Here is a 20,026-nt window from a genome sequence, read left to right as displayed (position 1 = left end):
CATAAACCGTACCAGCTTATCGCGGTCGTATCGGTTAGCACGTACCATTTTCACTTTTCGTCGCACTCGCGCGTGACGAATTCACGCCGGTAGCACCGACCCAAAGGACGGTTCTAATGACAAATTGGCGCCAAAGTTGGTAATCATACAACTAGCGCCATCTTTGGGGGTTTTATTGCCGCGGCAGCAATAACTACCCGTGGCCTCCGCGACGGCGAGCCGCCGGAGCCGATCGCGGAGGCCATAATTCGGAAAATCGGATAACTCGACGCGCACGCGAGGTCCCTACAATTATACATAAGAGTCTATGGGGCGAAACTCTCGTTAATTCGAACAAATTTTGTCGTGCGTCGGTTAATTCGATTTCACTCCGCAGCCCGCAAAGCCGGTGCGCCGAGAGCAAAAAGAAAAAAATACTGCCACGAGCGGCGCTACTGTACTGCTCATAGGCGATCGGTATGGTCATCGTCATCAGCAGCGTGAGAAAGGGCGAGGGAAGCGAGGTTAGCGGCGGCCGAAGCAGCTGGCGTCTTTTTTTTTTTGTGCTTTGTTGTGTCGCAGCAGTCGTGCGCTGCTTGTTGCTGTTTTGTTGCGACTGAGAGAAGGGTGAAAGGAAATTGCACCCTGCCTACTGGCTCAGCCGAGCCACCACCGCTGCCTAGTGCAGATAGAGGAGAGTTAAAAGATCAGAGGAAAGATAAAGAGAAAAGATAAGACGAGTGTCGCAGCAACAACCGCGAAGCCGACGCTGGCTGAAAGAACAGATAAGCGGCCAAAGCCGCGCTCGCTTCACCTCCTCCCCGCGCTACTTTCGAGTGGGTAGCGCGCAGTGCCTGCGCGCCGGACAGTGATGAGGACGACGTGGAAAGTGAGGGTGATTTGGGCCCAACAGTGGCAGAGGCTGTGCGCGCTGTAATTGTGATGCGGCTGTTCGCTGAAAAAAGGGGACTGGCCGAGAAGCTGGCTCGCGGCCTAAATGAGTTTGAGGCTGCTGTTGTCGCTGCCAGAACACCGCGGCGTCAAACGAAGATTGCCGACTTTTTCAGTGCAATATTAAGGCTGCATGTTTTTTTTTCCTTCTTTCAACTACTACTGATCTCTGGTTTTGTTTTTTGGTAGGTAAGTGGGCGATTTTATGCTACTCCTGTTAAGCGGTACTACCGTTTAGTACGTACTTTTTCCGGGTTCCGGCCAACTACGGTTTAACGAGGTTTCACTGTAGAATGAAAGAACACTGCACTCCACAGGCATGTTTTAGCGCAAAAGACGGGACGACAGAAAGAAAGGACGAGCACAGGCGCTACTGACAACTGCTTTATTGAAGCGAGAACGAGGCATGTAAGTACGCTTCTGGCCTGCGCCAGCGCTACCTACCGAGGAACTTGGAGTTACATGGGAAATCATACAAGACGTGATAGGAAATTTATCTCGGCATTGTACAGCACGATAGATGTGTCACTAACGCAGTCCTCCTTTCCTGATGAAGGCTTCCGAGGTTTCACGGGCTGTTTTTTGAGCACTTCTGCCAAGGATTGAAACACGTATATGATTTTCCACGTAATTCCAAGCTCCTCGGTAGGTAGCGCTGGCGCAGGCCAGAAGCGTACTTACATGCCTCGTTCTCGCTTCAGTAAAGCAGTTGTCAGTAGCGCCCGTGTTCGTCCTGTTTTTCTGTCGTCCCGTCTTTTGCGCTAAAATGTGCCTGTGGAGTCTGAACAACCTAGCGGCATGCACCCGAAGCAGGGCCACTCCCATCTATGGGGAGTGCGTCGTGTTTTTCACACCTCCATTTTAGACACCCTAATTCCATTTATTTCCAAAATGGCACCTCTCACGGCAGTGGTTGCTTGTGACAGTGATGCCCACTCGCATCTACGTTAGGCCAGAATAATGAACATTCGATTGAAAAACGATCTTCACAGTGTTGCTGGCTGCTATATTAGTTCAAAAAATCTAACTTTTGGACTCCACAGAGTCAGAAATGTCGGACATGAAAATGTCCACGTTCCTGTAAGGTATGCGTGATGGTTCCCCTGCGAGGTCAGAAATATCCCACAAATCTGAATTACAGTAAAACCTCATTGATACATTTTAAGGAAAAAATTGTGGAAAAACGTATTATACGGGAAAACATATAATCCATGCTGCCTAATTTTGAGAAATGTAACTGATGAATGAGGTACAAAGACATTTATTGACAATTTCACTCCATAAAAATGTTGATTAGCATATCTTGTCATAAGTTCTGAACGGGTCCTTTTCTAGCGCTGGCAGGATTCAGTCCTCGTTTACGCTTTCTCAAGCGCATATGGAACTTTGTAATGCATCCCGTTCATCGACGGCAATGATGAAAGTAATCAAAATTACTTCGTCATTTTCGGATGCTTCGCTGCTATGCAATTTGAGTACTGCGGGGAAGCCACCACGGCGGACTGTCACAGCATTTCTGTCCACTTGTATGTAAGCGCATCGCTGTAGTTCATCGATGCCCCTTGCCCTTAAGCACCGCGGTCAGTTTCTGCTCTTCAGCTCTCTGGAATACTGGTGCGCCGTTTTTATTTTTGTTGTTGGTGATGATTGTGCTTTGCCTTTTGCATGTGGGCATGGCAGAGAAGCTACCTCGATGGGGGACTGCTGCTATGTTTCAAAAGCTCTTCATGTCATGTGCCCTCACGTTTGGCCCACTTGTATGTTTTAAACATGTGCGCATGGTTAATGAACGTATTATACGACCGCAATTCATCGAAAGTTTAAATGTATTAGCTGGGAAATCGTGTTATCCACAAATGTATTAATCGGGAGAAATGTAGTTTAATTCTAGGAGACATTTTTAATCTCTGCAATTTTGAGTGTATGAACCGGGGAGTTGTATGAAGTGGGAAGCTATCAATGAGGTTTTAATGTATTGGAGTCTGAAAAATCGGTTGACTGCTGTAAACCTGCATTACGCTAAGATAAAAGAACGTTTGTGTCATGTGAGTTCTAGTCACGTGTGCAGATTGCAGCAGACGGTGGGAAAGCACATTGTGTGTGGGATGTAGCTCTTTGGAGCGTTCCAATGAAGGTGCGATTGTGGTGGTGCACCTTCAGCACATTTATTTCAACTTAGTAAAGATCATTTTTTTTAAAGTAGGGAATGCCTTTAGCTCCCATTCTCAGTGAATTAGGGCGGGTGTCATCATGGCAGAGTGACACTGATGTGGAGATTCAAAATTCCTGTGAAAGTAGTGCCCCGTGCTCTGAGTGGGTTTGAACCAATGCTGCAGCAGATTGAGCACCTTTCAGGTGCCCCATAGCACAGGTCCTCTCAGTGGAGGGGGGGGGGGGGGTGGCATTCCCCTCTGCAGGGTAGCGAGAAAGACAAGCCAAGTGGCTGAACACTTGGCAGCTCATGGTGGCGATAGTGAAGGGAAGCGGGCCGCATAGCATTTCACACTTTCTCACTGGTGGGAGGCATAGTTTCTTGCTCATTTTTCCTTGCATGGATGTGGCTTCCAGTGACACAGTGTGGTTGTTTAGAATAGACCAACAGTGGTGGATTGGGGCAATGGTGGGGGTGTCTGTTGTGCTGTTCCAGAGGTGGTGTATGTGCCCTTGAGTGGCGTGGCGCCCCGTGTGAGGCGGTGCCTGGTGCGGCTCCCCAAGCAGGCGACGGTGGGCCACCTGGTGAGGGCCCTGGTCGGCCAGCTGGGGGAGGAGGAGGGGGAGCCCAGCATGGCCCTGGCCGAGATGAGCGACAATGGCCGTGTCTTCCACCGAGTCCTGGTAGGCTTCTCACGGGGCTACTAGTTGACAGGCTATATGTGGAAAGGCAGAGGAATGAGGACGTGGTTCGTAACGTGTCGGAGAGGAGGACAGGACGAGCGGTAACTGGCAACTGAAGTTTGTTGGGAAAAAAGACATGTTGCAGCAAAGGCTGTATCTGCGCATAGAGTACGTAACACCTTTACATTACGAGAACTGAGATAGTGATACGTGGAACACACGAGATAGTTAATGAAATACATCGAAACGAACAAAAAATAACAATAAAATGTCCGTCACAGGTTTAACAGAAACTGGGTCTCTTTATCTAAAAGCGCCACGGAAGGCTCACTCACACACATATCGAGCCCAAATTTGCACACATGTGCCGCTTCTAAAAACTCCCTTTCAAGCCTCGACCTGCCCCTTCCGACGATAGTGGCTTTGTTCAGCTGTGGGTAGCAGTCATCGCATTCCCTGCAGTGTCAAGAGCGTCGCGTCGGTGACGGGAGCGGTCGCATGCCGCGTCGGCTCCGTGATAGCTCACAATCAATTGCGATACATCAAGTTTTCCCCCTGTAAGCCTGGTACCATCGTCTCCAGGAACCTCAGCGGCACCCGTCTACACCACGTTTGTAAAGGTGGGGCCAATTTTTGACCACTTTTCGGGCATTTGAAGTCTTCGTCACGCCGCGGTGGTGCTAAGCCTAACGGCGCCGGGGCCTGCGATGGCCCCGGTCGGCGATCCCTCGGCCTCGGCGGCTCCAAATCAAGTCACCGGGTACGACCCACAGTCCTTGCGGATCGTAACAATGGATACAAACCAATCCGAGGGTACTACTCAAGGCGAGGATCCTCTACCAACCGAGGACGATTACCTTGAAGATATGGTCCGCGTCTGGCGCGGAAAGAAGAACGCGGCGGCGGCATCGAGGGACGCTGGTGCTGGTGCCACCCAGCAACAGGCGCCGGCTAGCTCTACGCATACGCAGGGCGGGAGTGCGCTGAACGCAGCCTCGAAGCGCTCCAGGCAACTCCAGTGGCGGCCGCAGAACACGCTGCATATCGAAAAAGACGACATCGTCGTGGTGCTGAAACCGCGAAACACGGTCGACCTCAGAGCAACTTTTGGTCCCGGACAAGCCGGCGCTGCAATCCGCAGCATCCTCGGGGACGACGCAAATGCAGGACTTGCGGTGTGGCCTATTTGGGACCAAAACGTGCTAGTATGTGCGTTGAAATCAGTCGACGCCGCGGAGAAGCTACTCCGGGATGTTGTGCTGCGGGTTGGGGAACGCGAGCTACCGTTCCGGGGACACCCCAAACTCTCCGGTGCGTTCTGTCGCGGCGTCGTGAGTGTTTCGCCTGACGAAACGTCTGAAACTGTTAAAAGAAAACTCTATGCGGAACCAAATGTGGTGTCTGTGCGCAAGCTGGGGGGAACCCCGGTTGCGGTGATCACCTTCGCGGGGACTAAGGTGCCACGGACGGTGTTGTACAGCTACGAACGGCTCCCTGTTCGCCTGTACAAGAAAACAGTGCCTGCATGCCACCGCTGTGGCACAGTGGGCCATCGGGCCGATCCGTGCCCGCGACCGCAGCCGGGGCGCTGCAAACGCTGCGGAGTCCAGGTTCCCGATGCCACTCCTGACGGCCCGGCGGAACATGACTGCGTTCCGAGCTGCCTCATCTGCGGAGGCGGCCACCCTACCGGAGCTCCTGGCTGTGCCGGGCGGTTCTGGAAACCCATCAAACACAGCTCCCCATCAGGATCCAAACCGAAGACAAAGACGGGGCCCAAGCAGGCTCCTCCGCCCAAGGCCAAGAAAGCGTCAGCCGATCAGGAAACCAAGGCCAAAACCGGGCCATCGAAACCTGTCAAGTCCGCGACCCAGGCGGCGCCCCCGGTCCTCAACGCCAGGGACTTCCCGCCCTTGGCACCCGTCCAATCACAGGTGAGCAGTTGGAGTAGGGCAGTCTCCGGGCCCCCTACCCGTCCCTCCCCTACCCGTCCCTCCCCTACCGAAACCGCCCTACAGCAGCAGGTAGAGGAGCTCAGGCGCCAGAACCAAATTCTAGCGCGCAAAATTCAGGAATTAGAGGCCAAACAGGCCGGGTCATCTGAACCAATGCAAGAAGCTGAGCCAGACGACGAGGATGACGGATCATCGGTAACATCTTGCCTCACTAGCGTCTCGCGGCAGAGCGGGGACACGGTAGTTGGATCAGCTGGTCGCGTCGCCGGCCTAGAGGCACTGCAGCGCCAAACCGAGCAACTGGAGGAGCAAGTGGCGGCCCTCCCGAACCAAATCATGTCAGCAGTCCGCGAGTGCTTCCAGGACATGTTCAAGGCAGCTTTAACGCAAGCACTTCCCGACCTTATGGCCCAGGTCACTGACTCGGTCCTTAAAGCCGTGCAGCCCTGAGTCAGCACCCAAATTAAGAACGCCACAAGCTGCGAATCCCCTCACCTCAAACGTAAGACAGCCTTCCGTCAGGCAGCGGAGGAACATGGTTCAGGCTCGGCAGCTGGTGGGTCGGTGCGGCCCCTCACTGGGGTTGCGCCGGCTCCCGGCCAGAGCTATTCCGATCACCCTTAAATAAATACGACAAGATGGCTAGCAGATGTAATAGGAATGCTAAAAACTTCGAAAAATTCCAGATCATCCAATGGAACTGCAGGGGTTTCAGATCTTGGAAAAAGCGGTCACACCTCCAGCTTTACCTGCAGTCCCTAGGTGACATGCCGGCGCTCATTGCCCTGCAGGAGCCCGGCATAGACTCTAAATTATCAGGCTACAGCACCTTTCAGGGGGGCCCCTCTACGTGCATCCTGGTGAATAAGGCTTACACCGTGGTTCAGGTCGACTTAGACTTGAGTACCGAGCAAGAATATACAATGGTCCGAGTACTGCCTCTCAGACGCCGCGACCCGTCAATACATATCCTCAACATATACTGCCCTCCGCGTAAGCCGCGCGTAACTTTCAATGAAATCTTCCTTCGCGCGATAAAATTGGCAGCCAAAGAGCCTCTAGTGATCGTTGGAGACTTCAATGCTCCCAGCCTTCATTGGGGCTACCACTTCGAACAGGCAAGAGGACGTAAGCTGGCGGAGCTCATCTCCACCCTCAGCTTCACGTTGCTCACGGACCCGGCGTATCCCACTCGAGTGGGGAATTCGGTAACCCGCGACACGTGTCCAGACCTTTCTCTCGTTAAAAATGCTAGAGCGGCTGCATGGGAGAACTTGGGAGATTCTCTAGGCAGCGATCACCTCCTTCTCCGGATTACACTCGAGGCAAAGGCAGCGCGCAAAAAATGGGGTCAGGCCAAGCTGACCGATTGGCACAAATTGCGGAATCACACTATCCCTCCCGTACTATTTTCCGGCGGCTACGCGGAATGGGCTAACCACATATACAACATTCAGAAACAACACGTCACAACACTACAAACCACCGAAGAGATCCCCGCAGTGGACACCCACCTCCTGCATTTGTGGGAGGCGCGCCGGAGCTTAACTAAACGGTGGAAAAAGCAGAAAACTAATCGCAAATTACGCGACCGCATAGCCAAACTCACAGAGCAGGCTGCAGCGTATGCTGCCGAGCTCTCAGATTCAAATTGGATAGCACGCTGCGACGCCGCAGCTCATCAGATGAGCTCGAAGGGGACGTGGCGTCTCTTTCGCAGTCTAATCGACCCCTCCCAAACGAGAGGGGAGACGCAAAAGCAGCTCCGCCGCCGCGGCGGCTCAGTGGCTATGGTGCTCGGCTGCTGACCCAAAAGACGCGGGTTCGATCCCGGCCGCGGCGGCTAGAATTTCTTTGGAGGAGAAATTCTAGAGGCCCGTGTACTGTGCGATGTCAGTGCACGTTAAAGAACCCCAGGTGGTCGAAATTTCCGGAGCCCTCCACTACGGCGTCTCTCATAGCCTTAGTCGCTTTGGGACGTTAAACCCATAAACCAACCAACCAAAAGCAGCTCCGGCGGGCTCTGCAAGGGTTCCAAGGTACGACGGCGCAACTTGCGGACACTCTGTGCGACAGATATCTCTGTCGTATGGAGGACCCGCCTGGGCCACAGTACATGTACTCTGGCAGGCCTAATGAAACACTCGATGCCCCTTTTGAGTTGCACGACCTTAAGGCGGCCTTAGCAAAAATGCGCCGGGGTACGGCTCCGGGACGGGACCACATAACAGTGAACCTGTTGGCGAACCTACCGGACTCAGCCTACCTTCATTTATTAGAATACATCAACCAGATCTGGGACGGGCGTCCACTCCCTCCCGAGTGGAAAATGTCACTTGTGACGTTTATCCCTAAAACAGGTAAGGCCGTGAATACGGACAACCTGAGGCCCATATCACTGACCTCATGTGCGGGCAAGCTTATGGAGACGATGGTACGGGATCGCCTCTCTCCATACCTGGAGAGTAAGGGCTTCTTTGCAGTCACCATGTTCGGGTTTCGCCTTCACATGTCTGCACAGGATGTCCTTCTCCAGCTGCACAGGGATGTAATACGACCCACAACTATGCAACACAATGACAAAGCCATCCTCGCCCTTGATCTGAAAGGGGCTTTCGACAATGTGAAACACGGAAGCATCCTGGCCAACTTGAGTTCTGCCGATTGTGGGGCTAGGACCTACGTGTATGTAAGAGATTTCTTGTCTAATCGCCAGGCCTCTCTTCGGATTGAGGGCGAGGAATACGGCCCTTACATGATGGGAACACGGGGTACCCCTCAGGGAGCAGTGTTATCACCGCTCCTGTTCAACATTGCTATGATGCGCCTCCCAAGCCAATTGGCCTGGGTGGAAGGCATTCAACACGCGTTATATGCAGATGATATTACAATTTGGACCACTCAGGGGAGCCTTGGGGACATGGAGGACGTTCTTCAGCAGGCTGCTTCCATAGTCGATGTGTATGCTAATGACTGTGGGCTCCAATGTGCTCCAGCGAAATCAGAGCTTCTGCATGTCAGAGCGAACCCAAAGGATAGGACAGCAATACACATCTCTCTGTCAGGAGGTCCTATTAGAGAGTTGGAGGAGCTCCGTATTCTGGGCCTTTTCATTCACCAGAGACTCAGACCGGACTCCACTATTGCGAAACTCAAGAGAGTAGGCGAACAGGTAGGGCGCATGATCCGCCGCGTTTCCAACAAGCGGGGCGGTCTGCGGGGCAGGGACGCGCTTCGGCTCGTCTATGCCTTCGTGACTAGCCGGATCCTCTACGCCGTGCCTTATCTCCGCACTACTAAGCAAGACGAGGCGCGAATAGACGCCATCATCCGCAAGGCAACGAAGCGAGCCCTGGATCTCCCGGTGGCTACCTCTAATGCCAAACTCAAGGCATTGGGGGTGCTAAACTCCTACCAGGAGCTGCGGGAGGCCCACCTCGTGAACCAATACACGCGGCTCACGCAGACGGCCCCTGGGCGCCGCCTGCTAAACCGCTTACACATCCAACACGACTGCACTCCAGAGGAGGCGGAGCGTATCCCAGTGCTGTGGCGCCATATGCTCTGGGTCTCCCCGCTCCCCCGTAACATGGACACCGACATGCATGAAAACAGACGACAAGCGCGGGCTCGGGCTCTTGAGAGACAACACGGCTCCCGACCCGGTGTATATTATGTAGACGTAGCAGGGCCATCGCCCACGGGATTTTACTCGGCCGCTGTCGTTCACCAGGAAATGCACGTTGATGGACTCTCCTTTCGAGCCCCGAATTCAATGCGGGCCGAGGAAGTAGCGATAGCGCTTGCTGCCGCCCACGCCAATTCGAGAATAATCATCACGGACTCCCGAAAAGCATGTGAACATTACTTGGCAGGGGAGATCTCCCCCTTAGCTGCTTGTATTCTACGACGGACTGCCACTGATCCAACACCGAAACGAATAATTTGGGCTCCTGGCCACCAGGGCTTACGAGGTAATGAGGCCGCTGACGCGGCTGCCCGAGCGCTTACTCACCGGGCTCCTCATCCCAGCTCTTCTGGCTCGGAGACTAACCAGCCGCTGCTGCGATTCAGGGAAATATTAACACATTATAGCGACAACCACCGCCTTTTCCCGGCCCCTGCAAAAGGGCTGAGTAACACGGAGGAGCGAACTTTAAGGTGCCTGCAGACAGGTACTCTACTCTGTCCTGCAATAATAAAACATTACGATCCTAACACGGATGGGCGATGCCCACACTGTGGGGAGACCTGTGATATCTTCCACATGGTGTGGGCATGTACTCAAAATCCCCACCTCCCCCCTTCTCCTACCCCTTCCAGAGAGGCATGGGAGACTGCCCTCCTCAACTGCTCCTCGCTTGAGTCTCAAAGGGCTCTGGTGAAACGGGCGAGAGACGGGGCCTCGTCGTGCGGTGTCCCGGACTAGGGACGCCGACCATGTAGCGGGGCCACTCTGTGGCTCCCAAACTCTTTTTCACAAAATAAAAGTTTTCACCACCACCAGCAGATTGGCGCCATTATCGGGTTTCAAGGACCGGTAGCGCTGTCGCAGCCTATCGTTGACACATTGACCCGTCTTAGCCATCTCACGTGTTCCATGTGCCCTTATCTTAGTTCTCTCAACGTAACGGTGTTACGTACACTACGCGCAGATACAGCAACATGTCTTTTTTCCAATAAACTTCAGTTGCTAGTTACCGCTCGTCCTGTCTTCTTCTCGTTCTTAAGTCTCGTCCAAGTTCACGGTTGTTCCTCCTCTCCAAAATGTCAGACCAACTGGCCCAAAGCTTCCCTTTGCTTTGTAACAATAGGACTCTCATCTCGTCCGAGAAATGCTGCGAAAGTTTTTGCTCCAATATGTTGACGATTTCTTGATAATGTTAAATCTTTCACCGACTGACTCCTTGCATGAGGTTGTAGAAAATGTCTTAGAAGATTTTAAAGCTTGCTCAAGCTCCCTTTCTTTTACCTTTGAACTACCCGCTAACCAGTCGATTCGTTTTTTAGAACTTCAACTAACTTTTCGTGACGATGGCCATGTATGCTGGTGTTTTTTACCTAGGAGTAAGAAGGCTTTATTACCGTACTCGTCTGCACACTCAAAAGTCGTCAAGAGAGGGATTGCCATGAGCTGTTTTCGCAATGCTCTGCAGAAGAGTTGCCACCATAGCATGAAGTCAAGTTTCGACAACCAGGTTAAGCGTTTGCAAGAGGCCGGTTTCCCAAAACCGCTTTTGAATGCTGTGGCAGAGTCGTTGCTGCAAAGAATTAAGAGCCGTGACGAAAAGGTGGCTGACCCTACTAGGGCTGAAAGAAGAAAATTTGAGGTGATGCCTTATGTGCATGGGGCTTCCCACAATATCAAAAAAGTTGCTGCAAGACAAGGTGTCAATGTTGTCTTTTCTGCTCCTTGCAAACTTTCAAGCCTTTGTTCACGTGTCGCGCGTGGCAGAACTAGACCACCTGTTTGTTCGACGCGGCATCAAAACTGCTATGTTCCTTGTGCGACACGGGTGGTTTATAAGATACCGCTGACATGCGAAAAAGTTTACATCGGTCAAACTGGCCGGTGTATAAATGAAAGGCTACGAGAGCACCATAACTCTCTGACTCCGGCTGACGGAGCAAACTTGCCTCGCCATTGCCGCGATTGCGGGTGCTACCCGTTGTTTTCCAATGTTACCTTTCTCGGTAGAGGCAAGGATAAGGTTGAGCGGGAAATCCTCGAAGCATTTCACATTAGCAATCATGGAGATAACTGTGTTAGCACGGCTTCTATCACGTTGATGCAGAAAGAATTAGGTTACTTGTCCCGTTGACACCGCAGTTTGACTATCTTAGGAGATCGCGTTTCTTGATTTTTTGGGCTGGTTTTGCGGTGCCGTTGAGTTGCGCATGCTCTGTTGGGCTTTCTTGGAGACTGGCTGTTTTTTCAATAAAGCACAGTTGATAGTCCAGTCGTTGTGTGTGCCTCGTCTCTCCTTTGTCCCTGTCTTTTTGGCTGGTTTTTTCTTAAGTATAATGTACCAACTAACCCAGATTTCAACTCTTCTGCAAAACTTTTCTTCTTCTCTGGGTATCTTTTTAAGTGTGCAGTCTCCGGAAAATCAGGCAATGGTTTGCGCCAGCGCAATTGCTTTCATCACCTGCCGAGCGCGTGCCCTGTCTCATTGCCTTAAGGTGAATTCGGCGCCCAAAGAGCTCGTTGCCTTCTTTGGCCTCCTAGAGCCATCTTCGGGGCATTGGAAGCGGATAGCCAAAATTTGGAAATCCGAGTGCTGGAGACAGGTGAGACTCCTACATGACTGGCTTCGAGTTTTGTGCCTCACCGGACGTAGCGAACACCTTGGGGTTCGATGCCTTCAAGAACACCGTCGCATCGCAGACCAAGCTACTGAGGTGTACTGGAATCAGCTTCGGCGGGAATTGCCAAGAAAGGAACAGTCAAAAGTGCACAGAGGCTCTGTTACCTATCTGGAAGGAACGTCAGTACCTAAGGCAATTGATGACCTACTACAGAATGGGCCCAAGTACAGTATGGAGCCTCGTGTCAGCAGACATGAGCTCCTTGCTACTGTACATCGTGTGGCAGAGAAAGCCGAGATAGACGAGAAGCAGAGGTGTTTGTCTGAAGGCATCGACGTCTTAAGCAAGATAGACAGTAAACAACAATGGCACATGGACCCTGCTCTTCACCAAGTGGTGGACCACTTCATCGAAAACAAATTGACACTTCTTCAAGCGGACAAGGAAGGAGGGTTTGTGGTTCTTCCTACGAGCACGTTTGGTGATAAGGCTTTGGCAGCCGTACACAAGAATTTCCTCCCTACGAAACGCAAGCCTTCAAAACTGAAGACCACAGCCGTGAGACTCCTAGAAGCCAACAACTTGGATAATCTGGCTCAGAAGGTGAAGAATTGCAAAGGTAATCGCCTCCAAATCTTTTTCTCCGCAAAAACGCACAAGACGGACTGCCCTTTGAGGGCCATTGTGACCGAGGCTGACACCTGGCAAAAGTTAGTGGGCCAGTATTTGCAGCGACACCTGCAGTCCCTTGATGTGCAGGACCCCTGCTACGTTGCAAGCGCAGCTGCTGTGGTTGAAGTTCTCAGCGACGGCATTCCCGGAGCCAACGCTGGGTTTTCTATTGACATCGAAGACTTGTTTTACAGCATCCCTCATGACGAACTTTTTGTTGCAGTGCGTGAAGTGATTGAACAGAACGGCCTAGTTGCCTTCCAAAATGCTTGTGGCATCTCCGTCGATGCGTTCTTAGAACTGTTAACTACTTATCTTTCATCTACCCTTGTAGATTTTAAGGGCGGTCTGTTCATACAGAAAAAAGGAATCTGTATTGGTGCTAGCGTAGCTCCTATCTTGTGCCAAATTTTTTTAGCAAAGTTTGACAACACACTTTTAGGCTCTTTTCTTGACAAACGAGTGTGCAAAGTTTTTAGATATGTTGACGATTTCTTGATAATGTTAAATCTTTCACCGACTGACTCCTTGCATGAGGTTGTAGAAAATGTCTTAGAAGATTTTAAAGCTTGCTCAAGCTCCCTTTCTTTTACCTTTGAACTACCCGCTAACCAGTCGATTCGTTTTTTAGAACTTCAACTAACTTTTCGTGACGATGGCCATGTATGCTGGTGTTTTTTACCTAGGAGTAAGAAGGCTTTATTACCGTACTCGTCTGCACACTCAAAAGTCGTCAAGAGAGGGATTGCCATGAGCTGTTTTCGCAATGCTCTGCAGAAGAGTTGCCACCATAGCATGAAGTCAAGTTTCGACAACCAGGTTAAGCGTTTGCAAGAGGCCGGTTTCCCAAAACCGCTTTTGAATGCTGTGGCAGAGTCGTTGCTGCAAAGAATTAAGAGCCGTGACGAAAAGGTGGCTGACCCTACTAGGGCTGAAAGAAGAAAATTTGAGGTGATGCCTTATGTGCATGGGGCTTCCCACAATATCAAAAAAGTTGCTGCAAGACAAGGTGTCAATGTTGTCTTTTCTGCTCCTTGCAAACTTTCAAGCCTTTGTTCACGTGTCGCGCGTGGCAGAACTAGACCACCTGTTTGTTCGACGCGGCATCAAAACTGCTATGTTCCTTGTGCGACACGGGTGGTTTATAAGATACCGCTGACATGCGAAAAAGTTTACATCGGTCAAACTGGCCGGTGTATAAATGAAAGGCTACGAGAGCACCATAACTCTCTGACTCCGGCTGACGGAGCAAACTTGCCTCGCCATTGCCGCGATTGCGGGTGCTACCCGTTGTTTTCCAATGTTACCTTTCTCGGTAGAGGCAAGGATAAGGTTGAGCGGGAAATCCTCGAAGCATTTCACATTAGCAATCATGGAGATAACTGTGTTAGCACGGCTTCTATCACGTTGATGCAGAAAGAATTAGGTTACTTGTCCCGTTGACACCGCAGTTTGACTATCTTAGGAGATCGCGTTTCTTGATTTTTTGGGCTGGTTTTGCGGTGCCGTTGAGTTGCGCATGCTCTGTTGGGTTTTCTTGGAGACTGGCTGTTTTTTCAATAAAGCACAGTTGATAGTCCAGTCGTTGTGTGTGCCTCGTCTCTCCTTTGTCCCTGTCTTTTTGGCTGGTTTTTCTTAAGTATAATGTACCAACTAACCCAGATTTCAACTCTTCTAGGACTGAACTTTCACTGGTGTAAAATTTATTGGAGAATTGATAAAGGCGGGATTAAAATAATTCGCACCATGCACAGAGGAGAACGTGAGGCACAATCCATGTTTCAGCCGAGTCAAATGTGCAACCACATGTAACAAGTAAGTGAAGGTGGGTTACAAAAAGGGGAATAGCAAAAAGCTGCCTGCGTGCTGCTCTTGATAAGTCTTGCCCACATGAAACGCAGGATAGCGTGCGATTTCAGTTGCAACGTCTGAGTAGTGCTGGTTTTCCTCGAGAGATGGTCACCTCGGGGATAGAAGCCCTTGCGAAGGAAGCTCGTTGCCCACCGAAGCACAGCCCAAGTGAAGAACCGCAACGCTGGAGACCTGTGGCAATGCCATACTTCCACCAGATCTCCCATCGCCTCAAAAAAGTGGCCATGAAATGTGATGTCCCTGTGGTCTTCACGGCGCCCAAAAAGCTTTCGGGCATGTGCAATACGTTGCAGGGTGATGGAAAAAAGAATGAGTGCCGCACTAAGCACGTAGACAGGTTCGTTCCCTGCAAAACGGGGGTGGTGTACAAAATACCCCTCACATGTGGGAATTGCTACATAGGGCAAACTGGACGTTGCCTGAATGTTAGGCTTCAGGAGCATCGTGCAGCCGTTGAATCATTGGCGGGGGGCGGGGAACTGGCAAAACATTGTCACCATTGTCATAACTGCATGCCCAGGTTCCGCGACACAATTGTCCTGAAGAAATTAACGACCCGGCTTAGCAGGGGAATTTTTGAAGCCTACTGCATCAAAGAAGAAAATGATGGTTGCATAAGCTCCACTGCAGTATCGTTATCCAAGAAAGAATTCAACTACAGTCGATGACTGAAAATTCGGACGCCTGATTTTTCGGACATGCTTGATTATTCGGACTTTTTCTTGGCACCGCGACATGGCCCATAAAGCCAATGTGTAAGAGCGCTTGAAATTTCGGATGCACCGCAACTGACCACTCAATTTTTCGGACCTCGTTTGCACTCGCCGCCAGTACCCAAGCCGCCATATAATGTGTACAGTGGAACCTCATTAATTCAGACTGCAGGAGAGATCAAAAAACTTCATCAAAGAAAACGAAATTCAAGCTTAAAGGGAGCCTCTTAACTTGCGACGCTGAAATTCTGCGCAAGTCGGCACATTACGCTCGCGTGTTTTCGAATTCGTACTGTTCTTGAATGTCTTCCGCCGCACGAACTTGAACCGTAGTCTGAGTTCACGGTACTCATCTGTGCCGAGTCTTTAGTCCCGAAGACGGAACGCGAATACGATCGCGGAGGCTACGCGCACGCCGTGGCCTCCACGATCGAAGCGCGCTTCGGGCGCACCGCCGGAGCAGATCGCGGCGGCCACGCGTGCACCGGAGCTTCCAAGTGCCGTGTATGGATGGCGCCGTGATCATTATCATCATCAACTTTTTTCTCCGTCGCGATTTTCCGCTGTTCACATCGCCATCAGTATCACCAGCTCCAGCCTTTTGTGGCGTGTTAACATATGCGTGTTAGCGCGTTCGCCATGATAGTTGTGATTGTGGCTTTCGCGTGCTGCCACCGAGCTTCGCAGTTTTAGTGCGATGGGCAAGCACCTTAAGCTACACGGCTGGGAGTTAGCTCTCGAACACGGTCGGTAAGCGTGTGGCGGGCAGGAAATTCGATGTGGCGGAGAAGTGCGTCCGATGATGGTGCAACCAAAAGAGAAACACAAGCTGCAAAAAGCACGCTTTCCTAGGCAAGCTGTGCGAGTTTCCTGAACTGGAAGAAGAGCTGCTCCTCTATGTGATGGAAGTGCGGAACAACGGCTATGCGTTGACAGCGGACATGCTGCGCGGCTTCTTTTGGGATGAGCGTGCACCAGAGCGCAGCACCAGCTCAGGAGTCTAAATACTCTGCGAGTGATGATTGACCGTAGAAGAAATGTCGCTCATTCCCTGGTTCGTGTGCTTTTACTTAAAAAAAAATTTTTTCGCACATCGCGTGTATGGGCCGCACCCCGAAAATTGGCCCTCGAATCTGGGAAAAAAAAAGTGCGGCCCTTATACGCGTTTATTTCGCGCGGCGAAATATAGTCATGAGGAGCTTTAGAATGTGTGCAATACAATTGGCCGCTTTCTCCGGCATACTGGTAATAAGTTCGTGATTTTTTCGGTGAAATTTCGTTTTCCGGCCTGCCTGATTTTTCGGTCGTTTTCGTGGTCCCTAGAGAGTCCGAAAAATCGGTCGTCGACTGTATCTAGACGCTAACTTGTGCCACGTGCGCCCACGTGCCTGTATAATGTGATGGTGTCGGCTGTTAATCAGGTGTGATTATGAATCTTGTATAAATGTGTTTTTCCTTGTAGCAGACCTTAGTTGAAGTTCCGCGTCTTGTCCTGTGCTTTCCTCTCTTTGTCCCTCGCCGTTGTGCGTGGTTGCAATGTGCACTCCAGTGTGCAACCACACCGGCTCAGCATTGCCATGGTGGGCGAGGTGCTCTTTCACAAGCATCTCTGGGGATTTTTGTTTCCTTGCCCGGTTGATTCGCATCACTGCAACTTCATTCTTTAAAGTATCCAAACAATAATTTTGAAAAGTGGAAAACTGACACTACTGCACTGAGGGCCGCTTTGCATGACACCAGTGCTGGCAGGCAAGGTTGCATGTGTTCCAAAGGCGACAGAGCAGAAGCACTTCTCGAGAACACCTGAGGAGCTGCGGTGGTGACCAGCAGGGGAAGCAAAGAGGCTGCTTCAAACGAGGGTCTGTGTTGTCCATATTACGTCCAGAGGGCACTGCACAAACACTCCACACTTCTTTCTCCATGTCTTCAACAGTGATGACTCTGTTTGAATATAATGTTTAAATAAATATTTATGAAACTGGTGCTTCACCTAAAATGTGCTGCAATTCTTAAAGGACCATAGACACCCAATTTTTGTGTGGTGTTTTCTTGTTTGTAATTGTGCGTAAGGCATCACTATTAGGCCTGATTCTCACAGCCGGTCTCCTCTCTGGTGTGGTGGCGACGGAGCCGGGAACCGCGGCTGCAACGGAACGGATTTGTGTTCTAATCGAAAGAGGCGCCGGACACCGGCAAACCAGTTTAGGTGGGCGCTCGCTGCTCCCACGTGACTCTACGTCAGTGCCTTTTTTTTTTCTTCCGCACGAAAAAAAAAAAAATGCTGCTCGGCAGTGTCTGAAGGACATGCCGAAGTAGCTTTGGTTCGCTTGGCTCTTATCGGAGAAAAAAAAACGATGCGATCTCGCAAGCGGCGGAAAAAGTTTGAAGTTAGTTTATTAACTCTACGCAACTCCCCAGTTTTTGCAGCAAAACACCACGCGTACAGCACCAAAACAAATATATATGAGTATAGCAAGCTACTTTTAAAGCCGCTGCAGAAATGAGTACTGCAGTCACAGTATTCAGGCCAATATGCACGAAATTGAACATATGTAGGGTGGTAATGAACTCTGTTATCAATGGCTTGTGAGATTGGTCTTTATACAACCATACAAGAATTAAGCTAGCAAAACAATTTAAACGGTTAATAAAAACAATGAGGCCTCAAGAGCTAGCAACGGGTAATCGGAATTTTGTTTTTTTCTGCTCTTTTCGTTATCTCCGCAGTTACCTCTCTCGCCCCTTTCTCCTTTCTTCACCTGGATGGTTCCCCTTTGCATCAGCCATCCCCTTCACTTCGCTTTAAACCTGGCAACAGTCTTTTCGTCCCCCACTTCGCTACCCTCCCGAAAAAAACAATTCATTTATCGTATATCCCACGCCTAGTGCAAACACAATGCTCATTCAGAGACCCGTTTTGGCTCGAACACCTCGTATATTGCCATATGAAATAAAACTGTCATCCGCTCTCTGTTCCTTGACAGTGGGCGCTTTTCGGGGCGCAAGACGCGTGCATCTCCCGACAGAGAGTACAAAAAAGAGCAGGCTTTTTGTTTTTTCTCCCTGCCCGCGCACCCGCGCATCGCCGCCGCCGACGTTCGCCAGCGCCATCTCTTGGTCGCAGCAAGCAAGCGGTGGGTCACGTGAAGTGAGCTCGCACTGTGACTGGCTCGCTCTCCGTTGGGGCAGGCTTCATCGGCACTGCTCGACGGAAACGTAGAGCAGGACCCGGCGGCACCGGCCGCCCGATTTGCGGGGGGGAAACGGTCCAAAAGCAGCCCCCTCCATTGGCTACCGGCGTGACGGAGGCGACGGAGCAAGGGCAAAACCGGCTGTGAGAATGTGGCCTTAGGGGTGTGCGAATAGTGTTTTTTTGGTTCAAAGTGAATTCGAAGTGAATTGTGATTTTCTTTGAATAAATTCAATGCGAATATTTCGAATAGTATTTCTGCTGCTAGGCTCAATGACATTACCTATTAGCAAAACCATCTATTTTCTCAACAAATGAAGCCATTACGTACTGCAGTGAGGCTTTATTTAAAACCACACTTCGAAATTTTAAGAGAGGACCTAAAGTTAGTGAAGAACAGTCTTTACCTGCTTGGTAATAAAAAGTTTCAGCTGTGGGATTTTAATAGGGGGGAGATAAATACATTCTCCCCGATCAACCGTGGCTGATACAGTTCAAAACCGCTGGACCCTAACCCATGGTCACGTGCACTACCGAGCGCATGCCGACCACGGCGGGCCTTGCTCTCAGGAAAACAAAGGAACTACACTCTGGCTGACACAGACAACGCATTTAGTGCTACAACAACAATAATGCCAGCCAGGAACGAAATATGCTGAAGAATTGAGGACGTCTGGCTCACCAGCACAGTTATGAGCAAACGTTCGTCTACGCCAGGGCAAGGGGGAAACTCCGAGGCCGGACAGAACGAGCTGTGGAAGATCATTCCCCTTCCCACGAGGCTTCGTAACGCGCCCCGCCGATGAAAAGCAGAGCGTCATGTGTGAACGTCAGCGCACTTCCCAGGTCCCGAGCAGGAAAGGACCATTTCTCCCCCCCGCGCGCGCAGCAATCACGCCATTCATGGTGCTCTTGGCGCTGTGACGCCAGCGCCCTCCCTTGTTAGTTAATGTAACTAACATGGCTAATACCCCTGCCACACGGCAAATTTAATGTCATTCTCATCGAATGACGTTCGTTCAAAATGACATTAGTTTGCTGCCACACGAGACAATATAATGTCATTCGATGAAAACGACATTAGGTACCGAATGAGTTTACAGAACTCATTCGCCAGCGATCTCCGAGCTAATGTGTTCCCTCGACACCAAAGACTTGCTGAGAATATACACCGAAAAACACGATTACAAAAACGTCACAAGCACTGTAATATTTCCGCGTCCGTATGATTGTGCGGTCGTTCACTTATGTATATAAAAATGTGAAATAGATTTGGAAAAAATAACACACTCTCGCTACCAGCCTTGCGTGGTTAACATTCACAACATGGCGACGCCCAGCTCGCCCACTCCGGACCGAATACTGCGTCGCTGCTGCATTTTTCGACGCGATAGCTTGCTCTAAACGGTTGTATTCGCTTTTATTTTGTGTATTCTCATCCCTCCGTAACAATATAGGTTTGAAATATTAGTCGCTTTTGAGATAAATTTCAGAACTTCTTGATGCTAGGCTTAACTGTGTATGGCGTACACTGTCGTCATAGCAACGAC

At 50.7% G+C, this 20,026-nt stretch overlaps 1 protein-coding gene across 7 annotated transcripts in view; it reads left to right on the top strand.

The window, feature by feature from the left end:
- Window positions 1–20,026, top strand: part of LOC149345339 (uncharacterized) — a 154,996-nt gene that overhangs the window by 58,246 nt on the left and 76,724 nt on the right. For 6 of the 7 annotated variants that reach the window (XR_016283273.1, XM_089546591.1, XM_089546589.1 and 3 more), the window contains one exon: window positions 3,578–3,765. Coding sequence is in view for 6 of the 7 variants with exons in the window: in XM_089546591.1 (XP_089402717.1) it covers window positions 3,578–3,765 (188 nt within the window). In the remaining variant the exon portion in view is untranslated. Of the gene's footprint in view, window positions 1–3,577; window positions 3,766–3,844; window positions 5,700–20,026 lie in introns of those variants that run through there. The other variant, XM_089546590.1, reaches the window with a different exon arrangement.

The sequence above is a fragment of the Amblyomma mixtum genome, chromosome 5 (genome assembly GCF_055824585.1).
Source record: "Amblyomma mixtum isolate Tamu chromosome 5, ASM5582458v1, whole genome shotgun sequence".
NCBI lineage: Eukaryota > Metazoa > Arthropoda > Arachnida > Ixodida > Ixodidae > Amblyomma > Amblyomma mixtum.
This window is presented reverse-complemented; position numbering and strand designations above follow the sequence as displayed.